The sequence below is a fragment of the Sceloporus occidentalis genome, unplaced genomic scaffold (assembly GCF_023333645.1).
Source record: "Sceloporus occidentalis isolate IW3139 unplaced genomic scaffold, rSceOcc1.0.p SCAF_2, whole genome shotgun sequence".
Taxonomy (NCBI): Eukaryota; Metazoa; Chordata; class Lepidosauria; order Squamata; family Phrynosomatidae; genus Sceloporus; species Sceloporus occidentalis.
Window position 1 is genome coordinate 80,309,695 of NW_028316982.1, and position 21,862 is coordinate 80,331,556.

General features: G+C 37.3%; 1 protein-coding gene across 1 annotated transcript in view; it reads left to right on the forward strand.

The window, feature by feature from the left end:
- The window catches only part of ABRAXAS2 (abraxas 2, BRISC complex subunit), a 39,250-nt gene extending 18,054 nt beyond the window's left edge, over positions 1–21,196 (forward strand). The window contains exons 2-9 of the mRNA XM_089510112.1: positions 3,084–3,174; positions 3,889–3,925; positions 5,110–5,176; positions 7,980–8,170; positions 9,031–9,150; positions 10,953–11,037; positions 12,948–13,062; positions 18,769–21,196. Of these exons, the coding sequence (XP_089366238.1) occupies positions 3,084–3,174; positions 3,889–3,925; positions 5,110–5,176; positions 7,980–8,170; positions 9,031–9,150; positions 10,953–11,037; positions 12,948–13,062; positions 18,769–19,238 (1,176 nt within the window). The 3' untranslated portion in view covers positions 19,239–21,196. The remainder of the gene's footprint in view (positions 1–3,083; positions 3,175–3,888; positions 3,926–5,109; positions 5,177–7,979; positions 8,171–9,030; positions 9,151–10,952; positions 11,038–12,947; positions 13,063–18,768) is intronic.
- Positions 21,197–21,862: the final 666 nt, after the last annotated feature.

Below are 21,862 nucleotides of genomic sequence, written 5' to 3' on the forward strand. Positions count from 1 at the left end.
AAGCCTGACTTTGTTTTATTCTTTGTTTAGAAAGAAAACAAGGCCATCTAAATCTGATTCTGTTCCAAGTGCTTTACCCTTGTCTTTTATTTCTGCATTCTATCAACTGTCTGGCCCTTTCTTGGTCAGGTCTGACTCACTATTGATCTGAAAATCACATTACATGTTGCTTTATTTGAGACTTCAAAGAAGAAAATATCCTTAGTGTAATTTTTGTTTTAAGGATCAAAAGGTTATTCTGCTCACAGAACAAAACAGATATTTTATTAATTTGTTTAATACAATATTTACAACAAGAGGTCCATCTGTCTTTATGGTACTAATGATGGAGGTTCTTATGAAGAACATTAAATAAAAAATAATTACCTTAAATAAAAATAAAAATACACTGCACTAAATAAGCCACAATTTCAAAATTATGTTTTGCAATAAATACACTTCATTTCCTGTGAGCTTAGAACTAAACCATGCCACTGTTTTAGCTCTTGAACAAGTTATTCTACCATACACAGTCACATAACGATTTATATTTAATAATCTGTTGACCATTTTGTCATCTGACAAATAGGGTTGCACTAAGAACTGCAAACATAAGTCTCTGTGGCTTAGATCCACATTACACATTTAATCTAAGGAACTTTCAGTTTATCTGTTTAAACTGAGTTCAATAGAAGTGCAGAGATTACTCTGGGCAGTTTATAATTTTAAAAATTCATGGGCCACAATGTTAATGCTAATGTTGCCAACTGAAGGTTGAATGTGATGAATATTACACAACAGCTAATTTACATGTGATGCACAAATACAGCTAAGATTGTCCTCTAAAGAAAGCTGCTTCCAGGGGAGGCAAGTGCTTGACTTTCTTTCTGGGTTACAGCTCTGTTCCTGTCCTGCTGTGATAGCAAAAACATACTTTGTATGAGAGTAGGTATGGAAAAGGATTTGGAGGGGAGAAGGTAAATCCAAGAAAATTCTAATTTGAAATTTGAAATTTCACCAATTAGAAATAGCCTAAGTCCACAGAAGTATTTGTGGTTGCAGAATGCCCCACATTGGAAGACACACATTCCCACATGGGGAACCACATTTATTTTGAGTAGCTAGCAGGCCTCCGTTTCTTAGGGAGGGGGATTAAAAACAACCAACTTAATTGCTGTGTCCTGAAAGTGCTGCCACTGTTCTTTCCAACTGAAAACATGCTGTGAACTCAAAAACAAGGAAACGGATGTAAACCCTGAAGGAAAAAAATGCTATTTATTTGTAGGAAGACCTAGCATTAAATGAATTGTGGGGTAATTTTCTACTCCACTAATAAAATAGTTTCTGCTGAGGAAAATGGCCCGTTTTTAGTTAAGGGACATTCTTTGTGCAAACCATTTTGTTTTGATGCTGCAGTGGTTCTTGTGAGCAAATTTTCCATATTTTTTGTGTGGGAGCATGTCTACTTCCCTACTTCAGAAGTATGGAGCAGGTGTGGCGCATTTTATTTTATTATTTTGTTAAATGGTGTCTACATACTTTTAGGTTGTTGGTTAGCAGATCCTCTGGCAATTCTTAACTGTTGTGGGGGAAAGTATAACCTGGAAAGTCTGGTACTTGTAAATACTTATTTAACAGTAATGTAAAAATTGGTAAATTCGTATATTGCATGTGTTTACTACAATAATATAATAATAAAATTTATACATCCAGTGGAATAATAAAACCAAAAAGACAATCTAAAAAATAATCATATAATAAAAATATTTTAAAGTAACCATAATGTAAGGTATTCCATTCCTAAAACTTAAAACATCATCAAGGGGACAACCAGATATGGATATGGTAATATCCAATGATTCAAAATTAAAGGTTTCCCATGACCTTTTGTCATCTGTGGAAATATGGCTCAGATAATCTTGTCACCACACTGTAACCGAGCTTGATGTATCAGGATGCCTTCACACATAAATGTCTCCCTTCACAAATGCCTTTTGACTAAGTATTCCTGCGTTACTTGGCAGTATATTTCTGAACTCAGCCAACTGTTCACGATGTTCAAAGCTCCGTTCCACCACTGTTTCATGTACATCGGGTGAGGGCTTGTAAAAAGACCTTCTCAATGGCTGCTCCTAGGCTGTGGAATTCTCCCAGAGGAGGCTAGGCTCCTCTCCTCCTTCCACTCACAAGCAAAGATCTTTTTGTTTAGACATGCTTTTTGATTTCTGTTGTAGTAACAGCTTTTCATGGACCCTTTTATTCTTTTATCCTGACTGTTATGCTTTGAAACATTTGGAAAAAAAGCAATAACAAAAGCATTTACATTTCTACACCACTTATCAGTGGACTCAGCACCCCTCTAAGCAGTTTACAATCTGTAAGCCAATTGCCTCCAACAAGCTGGGTGCTCATTTTACCGATTTACAAAAGTATGGAAGGCTGAATCAACCTTGGAGCCCTGGGCTTGAACTCACAACCTTGTGGCTGCAGTACTGGAATTTAACCACTGCACTACCAGGGCTCCCCTTGTCCTTTAAATGTCCTTTAAAACATTAATATTTTGCCTTTCTTTCTCTTTTTCTTTATATATTACATGTTATATATTCTATGTTACATGTTATATATTACATTTTAAACCTAGGTAGGTTTTAAAAAAATATTCTATGGCCTGTTACAGACTGCCAAAATAAAGCTGCTTCGGGTCTCTTTGGAGGTATGCTGTTTAAATGATGCATGCATCCTAAGAATCTGGAAGCTGCACCAAAGCTGCACTCCAGTGCTTAGGAATGGAGTGTGGCTTTGGCACAACTGCCGGACTCTTAGGACCCATGCATCATTTAAATAGCATACCTCCAAAGAGACCCGAAGCAGCTTTATTTTGGCAGTCTGTAACAGGCCTATGTTTTGAGCAGCCTTGGGTCCCATGGTAGAAGAAAATAGGATATAAATTAAATAAAATGATACTAAAATATCCCACCTTCTGGAAAGAGGGTTGAAGTCTTCTTATAGTTAAACTTTCTGAGTGGTACCTTTTATTTATTTTATGTACATGTACATGAATATTTTTGTCATTAATTATAATCTTTCCTCCTTGCCCTTTGTAGGAAGGATTCTTGTTGGGAGAGGTAAGACAAGAGGAAACATTTAGCATTAGTGACTTACAAATCAGCAACACTGAATTTTTGCAAGTAATTGGTAAGTAGCACGAAGTTTGTTTCTGTTAGTCCAATTTAATAGTGTTTGTTTTTTGGCTTACACCCCACAGTTTAATGCATAATAATTTATGGATTATTTGACTTATCAAAAAGTCAAGTCAGTTTACTTCACTCAGTAAGTTCTGCAACAGATACATGTGGAATGAAGTTCACTTAATATGGCTTGATTTAATTTAGACAGAAGAAGTGGGGGCAGAGAAATACGCTAGCAAGTTCCAGATGTACATTCAAGATGCACATTTAGTTGTTTCTGTAAAAGAAACTTAGGAGGACTGGATTGTGGATTTCTTTATACATCCCAGCTGAACAACAAGATTTCATCTTGAGCTTAGGTTGTTAGCGTATTGTTGTCAAACATAGTAATGTATATGAGTTCAAATGATGATGGAGCAGAATCTAGAACAGCATCATTCATATTTCAGCTTTAATCAGTTTATGACTGTAATAATTATGTGAGTTCATTTAATATTGCATGCCTACAAAAATAATGAATTCATTTTTAGAATATTAAACATCCTGTAGGAAGATGCTTCTGTATTCATTAGAAATTTTTCATATGTTTTGAGGCCATGTATTTTCTAGGAAACAAAAATTTGTTCCTACTTTGAAAAGCTGGGAAAGCATACATTTGATACATCTCTGCAGCTGCCTCCTTGGTCTTGTATTATTGAAATATGCATTGTTTTTGTTACAGAAATTCATAATCATGAGCCTTGTTCCAAACTATTTAGGTAAGTTACTTTCCCCACTCTTCTTCTTATTGTGAACTATTTGGGTGGACTAAATCTAGCATTAACATAAATCCTGAAACTTTATCAGAAATACAGTCTGCCCATGGTATCTGTGGGAGATCCGTTCTGGACCCTACCACGGATACTAAAATCCGTGGATACTCAATTTCCCCACCTGCCATCCCCACTGCCACCACTGGCTCCTCCCAGTACCCAGCAGGGGTCTTGCCATGGCCCTGACTGCCAACTCCATAGCAAGAGAGCCAGGGGTTCTTCCCGCTGCCGGCACTGCCACATGGCTGGCTCTCCTTCTCCTCTACAGATTGGAGGGCAGCACTCTTTTCTGTGGGCACCAACATGACTGGCAAGATGAAGCCTTCCCACCTTCCATGGCCAGGAGGTTGAGGTCCCCTTTAACCACTGGAGAGCCTAAGGGCAAGAGTCAGGGAGGGTACTTCCACTGCCACCCCCCCCCCCCCCATGTTACCCTTCCCTCCCACCCCGGCTTGGACAGGTGGGCGGGAGGCTCCACCAACGCCCCCCACCTGCCAGCCCCAGCACCACTGCCAGCTCTTCCCAGCACCCAGCCAGGGTCTCTCCATGGCTCCGGCCGCACCAAGGCTCTGGCTGTACTCCCTGCCACTGCCATGGACAGAGACTTGCTATCTGTGGAGAGGGAGGAGGAGGGCCTGACACATGGCAACACTGCCGAGGAATCCCTTTGGCCCCCTTGGTGCTCCACATTGGTCCTCCACATTGGATAGACGCATAGGAACTCTGTCCATGAGCTACAGTGTAGCATCTGGTTTTCACAAAATTATCCTTATATCAAGTAGCTATGAATACAACTCCTGCTTTTTAATTATCCTGTAAGAATAGGCATTTGGGCAAAACCTCAGGCCAGATTTCCACAATAACTACTTGAGAAAGGTTCATTTTAAAAATAGTTTTAGATGTTAACTCTGAAACTCTTTGACGCCTAATTACTAGTTTTCCAAAATTAGCTGTCAATGAACCCTATAACTTTCCTGTATGATTTCATAAAAGAATTATAGTGAATGAACACTATTAATCTCACATACCATTATAATCCATGTAATACACTTTGTTCCAGTACACAGCACAGGGACAGAAATTTTGATTTCATTTATAAGCCAAACCTTTTTTTTTTTCTTTTTTTAAAGCTTTTACGATTATGCAGGTAAAGTCAATGAAGAAAATTTGGACAGAATTCTTAAAGAGCGTAAAAAAGTAAGTATTTCTATCTTTATAGGAGGGAGTGATCTTATATAACTATAGGGCTAAAAAAAAAATTGGGGGTAGTGACCGCAAATACTTAATATAAAACGTTTCAAAGATTGCCTTACTTGACTTGCATTGCCTATAGTTATTGTTGGCTGTGAGAAAGGGTGTAGGTGTGTTATTCAGAGTTGAGTACGTATAACAATACAGTGGGACCTCGGTATCTGCAGACTTGCCATCCGTGGATTTGAGCATCCACAGATGGCAAGCCCACGTTGTCCCCAGTGGTGGTGCATGCACGCAGGTGCGCTGCCATTGGGGACTACTGCACTAAAGTCTTCCCCCTTCCTTCCTTCCTTCCTTCCTGCCTCACTACCCCCTCCAATGCCTCTTCCCCAGGCTTGGCTTCGGGGACAGTTTGTTGGAGGCTGGAGCCCTGTCGACTGGATGGGATAGCTCCGAGACCCAAGCCCCAATGTCAGTGCCAGCTCACTCCAGCCGATGGGGCTTCAGCCTCTGCCTTTGAACCACCCCCAAAGCCAAGCCTGGGGAAGAAGCCTCAGAGGGGGAGGAAAAGACTTCAGTGCATTTGTCTCTTATGGCCACATAGCCCGCTGCCATTAGGGACAAGGGGACTTGAGCATCGGTGAATTTTGGTATCTGCAGGGGTGTCCAAAATGGATTCTCCGCCAATACCGAGGGCCGACTGTGTGTGACAATGGAACATTTGTAAGAGAAAGTGAAAGAGCCAGTTGCCATTCACAATGTTACTTTGTTCCAACAAGATCAATTTACCTGGAATAGTTATTTTTAGTGTAAACAATTCTCCAAATGAAAGACAAATATTGGCCCGGAACAGATGGGCCTTTGAGGTGCCCTCATCACGTGTGAGGGTCGCCTGGTGGGCGGAGCATCCACACGCCCAGCAGCCCTCGCACGTGACGAGGGTGCCACAGCTGTGGTGTGCCCACCAGACGCGGCACGTAACAGTGACATTGCAGCTGTGCCGCTTCCAGACAGGGCAGCGCAGCTGCGACATCATCACGACATCTCTTGCACTTTGCAACATCACAGCGATGCCGCAAAGAGGAGCTACTTGTAGGCGCTCCTTTTTTGCTCCACAGGAGCGCTACGCAATTTGCAGCAATTTGGGTACACACCACCAGAAAGAGGTGGGTAGGCGTGTGTACCCCGCCATAAATGTCATTTTTTCCAGTTGGCAACAAAACTAGATCAAAACCAATAACAAAGCCATTTATCTCAGTCAGCAAGAAAAAACTAGTAAAACATACAACACCTGATTGCAGCACGCTTCATGATTAAAGGTTTCATGAGAAGAAGTCATAAGTAATTGAAGTCCCGAACTGGTAGATGTGGAAAATAAGAAATTCCATAAATGCCAAGTCATTGTCTTAAAGGCTCTATTATCTGCTGAGGCTTATTTCAGTATTCGGCATTGCTTTATTAATGATCAAAGTGAACAGATCTGAGTGAATATAGGAGGAGGCTGCCCCTTGTGAATTTGGCATTGATTGCGTTTACTCTCATCTGTGGTATGGGAACTTGAAGCTTATAGGGCTTTAAATGTATGATCCAGCACTGTAGAGTCAGCTTGGAAACAAAATGATTGCCATTGGCGCTATTGCAGTTCAGTGCCACATTCCTTTGGTGTTTAACTGTAAGTGTTCATTTGAGTTTGGTATTTTGGATTATCTGAAGTTTAAGTTGCCCTGCATATAGCTCATTACAGCAGTAATTTCTGGAATTACTTGGTCATTCAAAAAGGGCAAGGTCTTTTTTTTTTTTCCTTTTCAGATAGAGATGCTGCCAGCACATAACAACCAAACTTTGTAGATTATGCTCTCAGCCATAGCCCCTTGTTGCAAATGCAGGAGAGCCCACCATTTATCTTATTCTAGGACCTAGATCATACGCAATTCTATCTAATTTTTTAATTTATTTAATGCATTTTTGTATCATCTGTCATCCCATCGGTTTCCCTGTTTTTCTCCTGGAAAGTAGTTCACAGAAAAAATGCTTAAAAACTTTAGAATAAAAATTTTAAAACAATTAAAATGATGGTCTGCAAATCTTATATGGGATATACAAATACTTTGTTTGCACCAGAAGTATTTTATTGCATTTTTGTAATCAGAGTAAACAGTCATATGTGGACCTGTAGGTAGAATTAAATATAAAGAGAATTAAACATACACCTGTAGCAGACAAATCCTACTTTGCCTATGCTGTGTCTCAGTGGCAAAGTACATGCATTAAAATCACAAGACCCTGTATTCAGTCCTAAACATATCACATTAAATAGTGAGGTAGTGTAGTTGCAATGGTAAGACCCCTACTACAGTTACTGACTGGCAGCATCTGCTCAAATTAGACTGCATGAGGCTTGATGGACCATCAGACTGCCTCTGTATAAGGCAGCATTAGATATTGATATTTAAGAACACACAGATAGATGGTAGTCCTGAGAAAGGATGTCATGGAAGTAGTGAGTGATCTGCTGAGTTTTCAGAAATGAATGATAACACATCTGAAATGAGAGCATGGGATTATGGCTAGCATGAAAGGATGCCATATTCTGTAGATTGAAGCCATGTTACCTTTTACAATGAGAATTAGCATTTGGTAATTACTATATAGTTTCATAATCAGAATAATTATGTTCAAGAATTCTTGTGTCATGTTGAAATTTTACTTGTTCCATATATTTTAGTTGTATTTCTGAAGTATCAACAAATAAAGCCATTCATTCTTAGATTTCATTAATACTTTTTTCTTTCATATTTTATTGTAGAATGTTATTGGATGGTACAGGTTTAGGAGAAACACTCAACAGCAAATGTCATATAGAGAGCACATCATCCATAAACAGCTGACACAGATTCTTGGAGTGCCTGACCTTGTCTTCCTTCTCTTCAGTTTCATCTCCACTGCTAATAACTCAACGCATGCGTTAGAATATGTTCTCTTTAGACCAAACAGAAGGTAAAACACAGACTAGACACAGAACTGTATGTAGTGATATGGGTTTTTTCTTGGTGTTCCCCAAATTAAATGTCAAATGCTATAAATCCAGAGAGGACAGCGATGGAAGATACTGGTAACATACAGGATTTGTTATTGTAGGACACGTTATTATGATAATTTGTTGAAGTATTTTAGGGAGAATTTACTTTTTGAAATTTGATAGTCTCATAAACCCCACTACATTTCATAATGATATAGTAAGCACCTGTATTATCAGTGTATTTGATAGTAAATCCTCCTTTCTGTCCTTTGCTATTTTTTTATTACTCTGTTTGTTTGTTTGTTTCCAAGATTTATATCCTCTAGTGACTCTATTCACTAGATAACTTTGCAGTGCAGTGGGCTGTGAGTTCCACAAGAGGGACTAAAGGCTAAGATGCTACTTGGGACTTGTGATTAACAAGCCATAATTTATTGGCATATAGAGATTCACATAATATAATAAGCCAGATTTTAACAAAGCACACTGTGACTTGTTGTGACATGCAAACAGGGCTTAATAACATATCATTTAGTTAAGAAAAGTTATCCTGCATTCTACCAGTGTTTTAAAAAATTACTTTTATTGATATGTTATTAAACATACATTTGATCAATTAGGTAGTTGGAGACAGTCCAAGTTACAAGTTATATAAAAGTTATGATTTTGTTTCATTTTTAATAGTAGGTTTTAAAAACCAATCGTGAGTTAGGGGCTGGAATTAAGATATTTGCTTAATTTGACTTGTTAGTATGAATGAAATATCTTAAAGAGATTGCATAGCTGAAAGTAATCTCTGTGAAGGGTAACAAGTGTTTTCTAATTCCTTTTTCTGCAGGTATAATCAAAGAGTTTCACTCACTATTCCTAATCTAGGCAACACAAGTCAGCAGGAATACAAGGTTTCTTCAGTGCCAAATACTTCCCAAAATTATACCAAAGTTATTAAAGAACATGGGTAAGCATTTTTTTAATAAGCAATTCTGGCATATCAAGATATTATACTGAGAATATGTATGAAACACATGTTGTTATGACTGCTGTCTTTTCATTGTGTTAAATATGAGAAATAATATAAGCCTCTTCCTGATATACTGCAGGTTCACAATAAAAGCAAAGTCAACATGTATACTCATGTATGAGTTGAAGTATTTTTGGCAAAAAATGACCCCAAAAAGCCTGGGTCAATTTATACATTAATCAGTGCTCGAACAGGGACCCAGCACAAAGGTGAGAAGCCCCTCTTTGCATGGTGGGGCATGGAAGCAGCACCACTCAACCCATTACCTCTCCCTTTCCCAAACCACAGGAAAAAAGGCAGCCATTTACAGTCTCCCAGTTGTAATCCCTTAAATAAACAGATCCTCTCCTTCTCTTTAGCTCTTCCTAAAGATGTTCCCTCTATGCATTTTTAAAAAGAGAGGAAAGCATTTGTCTGTTACATGCCCCTAAGTTTTACCCTCAAGCTATCCACAAGTGATAGCTAGGTAGTTAGTTAGTTTAAAAGTTTTATTAATTAGTCTACCACAGACCTGCACCACATATGGCCCGGGGGCCGCATGCGGCTTACCAAAGGATTTTGGACAGACCACAAGGATGTGCAGTGACTCCACTGCTTGGCCTCCTCCTGAGAGGGCTGGGTGGAGGAGGAGGAAGAGGAGGACAGTAAATGTTCACTCTTCAAGGCTCCTCCTCTGCCCAGCTTTTTCCTGAGATGGCCAGGCAGTGGAGGAGGAAGAAGGGTAAACACTCATCCCTCAAGGCTCTTCTGTCACTTGGGCTTCTCCTGAGGAGAAGGACAGGCAAGGCTCTTCTACTGCTCAGCTTTCTCCTGAGGAAGGGGACCAGGCAAAGGAGGGGGAGGACGGAATTAATATTAATGATATTAATTAAAACTTATTTACCCTACCCCAAGACATTCAGATTATTTTAATTTTGGCCCTACCTCCTGCCAAGTTATACAGGTCTGGTCTACCATATCAAAAGTTAATATCAAACATGATAAAATATGAGCAAATACAGTGTATGAAATATAATGGGAAAAGAGAAATTAGATTAAAATTAAATAACATATAAATTAATTTTAAAAAATAGTAGTAAATTGTTGTCTTATAATAAACTTAAAAAGATAAACCAAAAGCCAGGTCATGGCAAAAATCCTTAATTTTGACTGCCAAATTTGCTCTCGGCTTATACATGAGTATATACAATACTATGATCCAACTTAGCTATAAGAGAGCTTCATGTGTAGACTTTTTGGGGAGTCCAGTGAAACACTCTTTTTGGACATTGATGTATGATGATTATAGTTTTTGTTGCCATGGCTGTATCTGTACTACAGAAATAATCCAGTTTGACACCATTTTAACTTCAGTGGCTCAGTGCTATGGAATTTTGTGAACTGTAGTTGTTGAGGCATCAGAGCATTCTGGCAGAGAAAGCTAAATGTCTCACAAAACTAAAATTCCCAAGATTCCATAGCACTGAGTCAAGGCAATTAAAGTGGTGTCAAATTGGATTATTTCTGCAATGCAGATGCCCATAAAACATAGACAGGGAATAGAACTAAGTAGTTCTGCCGAGCAAATATTTTCCCTGCATTACTCATTCTAATCTCAGGCTAAGCAAAAATAACTTGTTTTGCAAACTGCTTCATTAGTTAATGTTTTGTTGTCTAGAAATTAGCTCAAAGAAATGTGAACTGCCTTGATATATAAAAAGGTGATTCTTTCTAATTTGCTGTTTCTGATACCTTTTTAGTACTGATTTTTTTGATAAAGATGGTGTGATGAAGGATATCAGGGCTATATATCAGGTTTATAATGCACTTCAGGAAAAAGTACAGGTAAATCCCTTTATTATAATATTATTTTTTTTGTTTTAAGATTAATATATTTAATATTGGTCAGCATTTATTGTGGCAGATGTGATATTTCATTAATTAATGCAAACCTGCAAGAATTCCAATTTCATTTTTTTCAGTTCAAAATGTTTCTAAGATAACAGTGTAGAACTACATGAATTTCCAAGGGGAAAAAAAGTTTCCAGGAGTCAAGCCTGCTTGGTAGTATGCTGTTTGGCTTAAGAGCTTTGCCTTATCAGATGGGCAAAGCCTTTCTATAGCTATATAGCAGTGAATAAAGGGCTGCTTGGCAAAAAAGCACTAATCTACATTTAGGCCCACATGCTCTTTTTTAAATTAACTGCATTCCTATCACTTTTTAACTATAGTGGGATGGATAGGCTGATATGGAAAGGTAATCCAGTTCTGTTCTTTACACTCCTCACTGGGATCTCTACCAGCATGAATGGAAATCATGCAACCCTCCAGTTGTTGGACTGCAACCCCCAGCAGCTCTATCCAGCATAGTCGATGGAAGAGTCATTGTTCATTAAATATGTGCAATGATATATGACAGTTAACTGTCCATTGTAGAGGATCTTTTCATTTTGGGGATCTGCTGTATTTTTTAAAATCATTATCAATATATTTTAACTGCCTTTTAAAACTGTTTTAAATTAATATTTTAAGAATGGTTGTTTATTTGGTTCTTTTAAAAAAACTTTAGTATTATCTGTTGTTTAAACTATTTTGCTTTAACTTACTTTGTGAGCTGCCTTGGGTCCCATATTGGGAGAAAGATGGAATATAAATATAAATAAAATAGATAAGTAAATGCATTTTTATTAAGCTGTGTCTTTATCAGCTCCCAGTTTTGGTTTCCTCAGTACACCTAATCTATGCTACAGCAACAAAAGTGGTACTATTCCCATATTTGTTCCTAATAGCCCCTTAAATTCCTGCAATTTTGGTTTGCCAGAGCAGGCTATTTGATATCATTAGTGACTTGGGACTATCTCGGGGTTTTATAGCACTGTGTCCCAAGATAGATAAATTTAGCTCTTTATACATTAAGTCCACCCTCATATATATTTATTGTAAATGATAGAATTGGGCTCTGAATTCTCTAACATTCAATGGTCTACAGACTGATATGTAAGAGTGATACCAAATATTATCACTTATTCTTAATAAGGGTGTCTGTGTTTCCATTTCTTTTAACAGCACCTATGTGTAAAACCACAACTTAGCGAAGTAATTTCTCAAGCTTACTGTCAGTTATAAGTCATTTATTTTACTTTTGTGAAAAAATTACAATAGAGGGAGCCTCGCTTAACTGACAAGTTAGGGACTCAAGCAGTGTCAGAGTGTGGAATTGGTTGAAAAGTGGAACTCAGTTATTTTTAGCTTGCAAATATATCTTGCCTGTGAAAAAATGTAAATAATACACTATATATAATTTTTGTATGTGTGCAAAGGCTAAATAGCACACTGTGTATATAGAGAAGTAAAATACAGTGGGCCCACCATATTGGCAGGCTTGCAATCCACAAATTTGACCTCCCGCTGATTGTCACACCCCATATTATTCAATAGTGGCATTCGGGTGCTCCCACATCACAGTCCATTGAATAATATAGGGTATGACCAGCCACTTTTTTCCTGTTTATGCAGATGGAAAGGACCCACTGTAAAATGAGCAAAAGCTTACCTTTAATGTCCTGTTCTCACCCTGTAGTAAAAATTAAGCAAATTTCTCACTATTGATGTTATTGAGAATTGGTCACAAGTGACATATAGAGCCTTTGTTACAAACATCTTACTATGGATCTGTTCTTGACCTTGACTTAGCATTGTATTTCTGATACGGCTGCTGAATGTCATTTGAACTAACCTTGTTGTGTTTCTCCCAGGCAGTATGCATAGATTTAGAGAAAAGTGAACGAGCTGTTGAATCTTTCCAAGCAGAGGTGAATAAGCTAAAAAGACAAATCTCACAAAGGAAAAATGAAAAGGAGCAGAAAATAAGTAAGCCTTTTTGATAAATGTTCTCTAACACTCTTAAAAATTTAACGTATCATGCAACTCTACTGTGCTCTGTTACATGTTACAAGTCTGAAATATATCTGATCAAATTTTAGTATTTTAGAGGATTTAGGATACAGTGGAAATTAAAAAAAACTTTGGAAAAAAGTATCAATTATTTAATGATTATGCCATACATCTGCTTCAGAAATCAAACTAAGTGGTCTAAGTGACTTAATTCACATATCAGCTATAGTATATATACTTCATAATTCTGTAATACCAAGGTCAAATTAAGAAAGCTTATTGGAAGTGGCAGTCATGGGGTAAGCACACATATTTTTAAAGGAATATAGTCACTTTTATATTCACATACAACTTACAATTAGATGTTACCGTTTAATCACTTCAATGTTGGAACCGTGTATTTCATAGACCTTCTCTTCTGTCAACTGTCTTCATAATTTGACAGAGGTGAGAAAAAGATAGATGCTTTAGTCAGACATTAACTGGTTGGTTTTCTCTATACCTTCTAGTACAGGAGGTGCTGAGTAAGCACTAATACATTTCCCACTCAACATGTGACTCCTGGCTCAAGTAGCAGCAGCATAAGTATCTAAAAAATTAATTAATCTGAGGGGTAAGCGGAAAGGGTACACACTTCGGAATACAGAAGAGATAGCTTGCATAATGGAAAAAATAATGTGATGGGAACTCCCTTTCTCCAGTAGTAGGACATGGGTAGATTGGGGTGTTCATTGAAAACAGCAAAACTAAGATTCAAATTCATCTTTATTACAGTCATAGACCAGCATAGGTTAAAAAAAAGGGGGGATACAGAGTAAAAGAAGGCAAAAGCAAGTTAAAAACATGGTAAAAACAGAAAACTAAGAAACTTTGGTTGAAATAGCCAAACATAATCTTTCAAGAAGTCAGTTATGATCTCTTGAAATAAAGGTAAAAGTGGGTTCCTGAAATATATTTGCCTATATATGAAACATAGTGGTTATAGCTTGATATTAATTTGGCAACCACACATTATGTTTGAAACTAGTTATGAATAGCTGACTGAGAAGCCATACAATTTCTATTTTGGAGGAAGGTAAGTCTCCTCCAGTCAGCTATAATTTAGGTTATTGAACAATTTGAGTAGAAAGCCAGTACATTTTAGCTTAAAGCACTTTGTTTTTCTTGTGTTACTTAGGAACATGGATGTGTATTTTCTAATGATGAAACTTGTTAGATAGATGAAAGTAACAGTTCAACTACATGGTTAGTAGAGAGACTAAAATAGAGACAGAAGGGAAAATAGGAATTTCAGGAATGGCAAATTGACAAATAGGTAGGCTGTATATTAGGATAGTTAGGAAAAGATTTGGAAATGGTTGGATGCTGATAAATATAGTGAAACTGCAGCTATAAAAATTCTTCTTTGGGACTGAAGTATCGTATTCAGCTCCTTGTCCTTAAGTGCTAGTCCTAACCAGTTTTCCAGGGAACATACCTAATTGTATCAGTAGCATATTAAATAAGAGCTCTGAGAAACATAAGAATATGTTCCTTCTAGTCATGTGTCAGTATTGAACAGCATTAGTTGGTTTAATACTTATTAGATTTATACTTAAATGAAAAATTGGGTTAACAGCAAACACAAAACAACAATTTCTGTTATAGATACTCTAAACTTGAAAGAAATAATCTATATACTCAACTCTAAGTCGACCTCATGTATAAGTCTAGGACAGTTTTGTGGACCAAAATTATGAATTTGGTCTGACCCATGGATAAGTTGACGGTCAAACCTAGAAGCATGTAACAAAGAATATAAAGGATGAAGCTAAGGAAAATGATACCAAAGAACTTACAAAATTCTGGCAGGCATAACATTTTCCAATCCAGGCATTCAGAAAGGTCAGACGTGGAGACATGGTGGACAGAGCAGAAGGAGTTGGTGATTCTTTTAGGTGCTCCTAGAATGGACTAAGCTCTCACCTTTCACCACTCTACTCAGAGAAAGAGAGTGATTCTTTTTTTGATCCATGGATAAGTGGACTCAATTTTTTGGGGTCAATTTTTCGACAAAAATTTCTAGACTTTTACATGAGTAACCTTCTGCTTTCAAAGCAGCTTTCCCTTTACATTTTAATTTGCTGTACATTATGATTTTAGTGATATGTGATCCAAGTTGAAAAATCTGCATTTTTCCCTAGCATTTTTCACCATATTTTGACAGAATACATATCCACACCGTATGTTTAAGACCTTAAAATGAAGAGAGCAATATGGTAACTTATGCTGCAGTCACTTTCTGCTATCCTATAGTTTTCTGGTGCATTCCATCATATTCTTTTGACACACTAAGTGGTTGGCATGCTGTACCTTCCTCTCCCTTAGCTAAGTGCCTTCTGAAGAGATTTTATTTTGATGAAAACACATTAAACAGATATGCCTTGGAAGATACAAGATAAGAAGCAGGATGTTTAGGATAAGACACCATATGTATAATATGTGGTGGTGTAAATTTTCACACAAATCGCAGTGTCACTATAAAGCTATCACACATTTGCTTTGTTTATTTTCCTCTGTTCTTCCCATTGCTTTTATTTTGCCTGATAGACCAAAGGTGTGGTCCTAATCCACTAACTTTCAAGAAAGCAAAAATGGACTAGGATGAGAAACTAGAACATATATTCAATATGCCAAGGAGATCCCACCAAAAATTCTATTCCAGTCATCGTCATCCCCCCACCCAAGTTGGAATAGTGGTGGGAAAAGTGTGGCCTCTGGCTATGTGTTTCCATAGGGCTGTTTTTGTGACTCCAAGGGTCAAAATATAACTTGAAACTTGCAAAAGGTTAAGTACAAAACATCCACCAGTGTAGAACTCAAAATCGACTGATGTTGGCCCTGAAATTGCCGGATTTGGGGTCCTTTCATTTGCCCCAAGGTCCTGGGACCAAATGAGGGCCAACACTTGGCAGCAAGGCTTCAGAAGTTTCACACAACTTTCCATTTCACCTCATTCTGGCCTATTTAGTATTGTTCTGCTGCAGCAGAGTACCACCTTTTCTATTAGTTTGGACAACATTTGGAAATATTTGATAATATTTTAATAAAAGAGGGGAAAGGGTCATTGAAGACTAGAAGCTGTTATAATGCATATGGAGAGGTAAATGTGTAATGATCCTTTGCCTGTATGTGTATACATATAACAGTTTCAGCTGCCTTAGCTATTGCATGGAATTATTTCAACAATGTTTTAGAAAGAACATTGTCCTGTGATGCAGTCCTTAATCAGAAGTGCTTGTAAAATTACTGTATAGATTTTAATTTGGCAGAAGCTTAGCAGGAGCTGATGGCCTCCTAAGAATTAAGGCTAAAAGGTTCACAAAATGGCAGGGCAGTAGCAAGAGAAGATAATACAGCTGCACTTAGCCATATCTGTGGTTGTTATTTTAAAGTGCCTTTGAGTAAAGGTAGCATCTATTGCATGGCTTTTTTTTCTTACAGAACATTGCATATTAAAATTAAGATGCTAGAGATGTTCAATTCTGTTTGGAAGTTAATGATAGCATTTGGAGAAGATAATGCATTTTCTCAGTTAGAAAACAATAAACCTTGGTCCAGACTATTGATTTCCCCTTCCATAGAGCTTGCCCATAGAGTTACAGACCTTCAAAGAGAATGACAGAGTAGCCAGCAAGCATGGGCTTCTTCCAATGAGAACCATACTCTGGATGTTAGTGTGTGTCTTGAATGAAAAGGCAAATTTAGATCCAGTCTGATTTTTCTTTGAGTTCTCAGAAAAAGCAATGCCCCCTACAATTTCAAGGGAAGTTGTTAGGGAAGACTGCAGCAGAGATTATTGAGAATTTATTATTATATTTTTCTGATTTTACAGAAAACTCCTAAATACTTAATTTTTCCAAATTATGCTTCTAAGACAACTCTTCTTAATCAAAAGGCAGTGTGTGTGTGGGAGGGGGGGTTCCTGTTCTTTTTCATTGCGTAGCTGTTCTTAAAAGTAACCAGCTTTTGTCTCACTGTGGCTAATTGATAGTGGTGAAGAAACATCTTTATATATCTTCAGTCAAGCGTATGATTTATCTTGTTGTTGTTTCTGACTTATGGAAAGCCTATCATAGGTTTTCTTGGCAAGATCTGTTCAGGGGGGTTGCTTTTGGCTTCCTCTGAAGCTGAGAGGGTGTGGCTTGCCCAGTGTCATCTAGTAGGTCAGGCAGGGATTCAAACGCTGGTCTCCAGGGTCATCGTCAGTGCTCAAATCACTACATAATAATGGCTCCCAATTTCTCCTTTTTAAGAAAATAGAAATGGACTAGGATGAGAAACTGGAATCTACGTTCAATATGCCAAGGGGATCCCACCCAAAAATGTATTCCAGTTCCTCCCCTGCCCCTTAGTTGGAATAGTGGTGGACAAAGTGTGGCCTCTGAGCTACATCTTTCCACAGGGCTGTTTTTGTGGCTCCAAGGGTCAAAATACTTTTCTTTGCCCCAAATGCTCTCTTGGGGGAATAGGTTGCCACCAGTCCTTTTTAAAAAAACAAAGCAAACAGGACGTTATTTCCAATCACTTTCTGTTGTTGTTGTTGTTGTTGTTGTTGTTGTTTTAAAAAAAAGCCTGTCCTGGGCCTAAAATGCATCAGAAGTCCTAAAAACATTGCTAAAAGGTTCTCCAACCCCTAAGGAGGATTGAGGAGGAGGCGCAGGTTTTTTGTGTGTTTCCGTGCTAGAGGTATGACCGTTCAAGGTCTTCTGGGGGCTAATTTAGACCCTTAGGCATCACAACTGCCTGCCTCTGAGTTAGAAAAGCATGACATATGGGTGCTTCTGGTACATGTACATGCCTTCATCAGCATTTATCAGGTAAATGGTAATAGCAGTACCCATTAATCTGGTCTCTAAACATTGCACACAAAATAGTGATAGAATTTTGTAACATGATATCTTTCTTGGTGGCATCCTCCTGGCAAGGTGGACTGTGCTTCACTCTCTTAAGTTCAGTACCAGGCCTCTGCAGTTTTTCATAATGTTTCGTTCTAATAGTCTCAATAATATTTCACTATGGTGAAAAAAAGAGAAGTCTGTGTTTTAGCGATGGAGCTTTTCTTGGTCTCTACAATAGTATACCTTGAAGTAACTGAAATATAGAAGCCATTTGAAATTAAGCCATGTAATTTTTAAAAATCAAATGCAGTTGTTCATTCTGAGATAGAACAGAAAGTAGCTGTGTGCTATATGTATGTTACTGTATTGTTCCATTTTGCCTGTGTGGAATTCTCTTGGAGGTTGCTTATAGTAGCCCATTATGAAGTTTGTGCTACTGCCTGTTCCTTAATGTAGGAAATCCTGTCAGTTAAAGTGATTAACTGCTTCATTTTGACCAAGTATTTCAGTTCTTGGAAGTGAGTGATCTGATATAAGGAGAGTTATATCAGTTTTACTGGAAAAACAAAGAGATTTCTAGGGAAGCTGAGTTGAATTTACACTTTGTTTAGCTTTGATCGTTTTCCCCTCAAGTGACTTGTTTAAGTATGTTTAGTGTGTAACATTCATTTTAAGATCCTTTCACATGTTCATGGTAATATATTTTCCACAAGCACAGTTGTATATAGCTAAACCTTGCTTGCTCTGACAGTCTTGCTTGCTCTGACAGGTAATTACAACATTTGTTTTTGCACTGTTGTAGGACTGCAACAGACCATCTTAAGCAGACAAATATCAACTGATAACGTGGAACCTATATTCATCCCACGGATGTCTCATGCTGGATTTGCTGTGGAAGGTAGTAATCTTGAAGAATCAGATACCTCTGATCCTCCTCCTCCTTATGCTGACTTCAGTGTGATCAATCATGACAGTGCCATGCGCCCTAATGTTCTAGAAAATAATGTTTTTATGCCGCGACCTCAAGCAGTGGGCTCTTCTAGTTACGTTTCCACAAATACAGGATTGAAGCATTCAGGCAATGGAACATCCATGTTGTCTTCTTCCCAAACAGCCTCCGGTGACAATGTTAATGAATCAGAAGACAGTGACTGTGAGAATTTGCTTGAACCTACAGAGTCATCTGACAATGAATACGCACAGATGAGAGATTCTCGACCTTTGACACATGCAGATGGTGATTCGAGGAATACTCAAATCTCCCAGATTTAATAGAACATGAGCTTAATATAGCACTATATTTCCTAATTGTTAAAGAAATATTGTTACAAAAATATTTTGGGATTTAACTCGGAGGAAATGAGCTACAAAAGTGGATTATTGTGCACAGCAGATGTAGAAGACTTGAACGTAGATGGCTTATTCACTTGGTAATACATTTTTGCAAGTTTTGTAATGGGATCTTTAGTATAATCAAACTGTACTAATTAATGAGATTCATGGATGTACTGGTAAATAAGCAAAGTGAAATTGAAAAACATGTAGCTTTCGTTGCCAAATTCTTCATAAGAAAAATGGGATTTTGCAACTAAGCACAGTCTAATTATCTCAAATCAAAGCTTACCTCGTGCACTATCATGCCTTGAATTTTAGGGGGATTATTTCTAAGAACTATGATTATCTGGCTTTTTAATTGTAAAGCCAAATAGATCATCGCCAGGAAAAAAAAACTTTGATAATTCCAAGAAGCCTGATTGGAACAAATATGAACTATCTTCTCTGCATGGTCTTTTAATAGAGATGAGATTTGTTTCAATCTTTTTCTACTAGCCTAACGTGCATCACTTAAAATGATGGTTGCCTTTTTATGTAGGAAAAATAATTACCAGTAAATCATCAGTGAATGTCTCAAGCATAACTACTCTGATCTTTGTGGATTTAAAGTGACTTTGCCACACTATCTTCATTGTCTCATTTTTGTTCAGAAATATGAAGAGCACATAGCAGAAGGTGATGTGGTCAGTTCTGTCAATGTTTTGTGTTAGGACTCCACAAATGCTGAAAATTCACGCAACTTGCAAAAAAATCCAGTTTCTATAGAGAGATTAAGTCATGAGAAATGGAAGAGGCTGTTTAGTAAAATACCCTATGGTTTCCTTTAAAATTTAAGTATCTTGGGGTGGGGGGAACCTTGTGATTTTGGAGGCATGAAGTAGATTCTGTTCAAAGAATGTTTGAATGCACTTATGTTTTATTTTATGCTTGCAACAACATTTGCCCAAAAGATATGAACCTGTGCCATTAAGTATCCAATTAGGCTTTCCCCTCAGTTTACAGCAAACTCTTCAGTCTGTGACAATGCATCTTTGTCATACATAATCCCACTCTTCATTAAACTACCTTTAGATATCTGGTTGCCGAAGGCAAAAACCTCTGTTGCTAAACAATCTCACACCTATTTGTTAGCCTCTCTGTTGTGTGTATTAAATAAAACTCAAGTGGCTTTGAAATATGGTAAAAATGTCTATCTTCTTGGACATTTGGGACTCTGTAAACATTTCTGTTTTCAGTATTTAACATACTCTTTGGCCTTAACATAATGCATTTTGTTTTTCATTGCTGTGGTCTGTTTTAATAAAAATGTGTTTTGGTTTTATTAATTTTGGGTATCTGCAAGCAACTGTAGTGCTGGTTTGTTAATAAGTGCTGTTGCCATCTCATTGGTTAATTCAAGAAATTTTATTTTTTATCTTGCTCAGAAACCTTTAATGTACATCTCTGACAAAGCAGTTAAATGTGACAATAAAATCTTATTTAATCCTTTATCTTTTAATATCTGTCAGCAAGGTTCCATTGTAGTGAGATCATGCATCTGCAAATGAAAGCACTGTTAAGATTTATTTTTCAAATGGAACAAATGAGAAACAAAACTGCATATTGATTCCAACATTTGTTGAGGGTCAAGGGAAGCATCCATGGGATTATATTATGTATACAGCAGTAGTCACTTTATAAAATGTCCATTATTCCCATTAATTCATGCATGCCAAATATCTATAATCCCTACAACAGAATACCAGCTGCAGCAAGTTAATAAATATTTCCATTGTTTGCAAAGTGCATCACCACAATGTCTGGGGAAACAACTCTGTACACATAAATGCAATAATTTAAAAGTAGTTATGCAGTTCCCTATACTCTACAACTTTAAATTCAGTGTGATTAACCTATTGGACAAATTGTTGATGTATTGCTTTTCCTATAAAAATGAATCTTGATAAAACGAACAGAAATCGAAGCCAATTGGTGCTTTTTTTTCTTTTGAACTACTGAGGGGAACATTACAGTAATTAATATTGATGATAACCCCCCTCTTATTATTGTAAAATGGTGGTCTGTATATTTTATGTGGACCCTGATGGATATATGCTCTCTGTGAAATCCTAAACACCTTTTCACTGAAAATTAAATATCCAGTCCTGCTAAGTCAAAGAAATACTTAGAAATATACAATGATACCCAGTCTAGGAGTATCAGTGCTTCCTTGCTCAATGTAGACTGTTTTGTTAAAATTGAAATCAGATTATATGGAATCTCCAGTCAAAGATCCTGACTGTTGACATAATTGGTACCAAGGAAAATATATCAACTCTCAACACAATAACATTGAACAGAACAACATCTTACAGAAAAGTTGGCATTTACACAAGAAACATTCATATAGCAAAGTAGGAATACAAAAAAATACTGGTATGATACAGCAGAGTGTGAAATTTTTACAGCACAAAAATGCAGGAAGAAAATGGAATATTCAAGGGCAGGAGTTAGTAAAGGAATTTCTATGATTAATTTTATTTTCATTAAGTGAAATAGAATAAGCATTGGATGCCATTTTG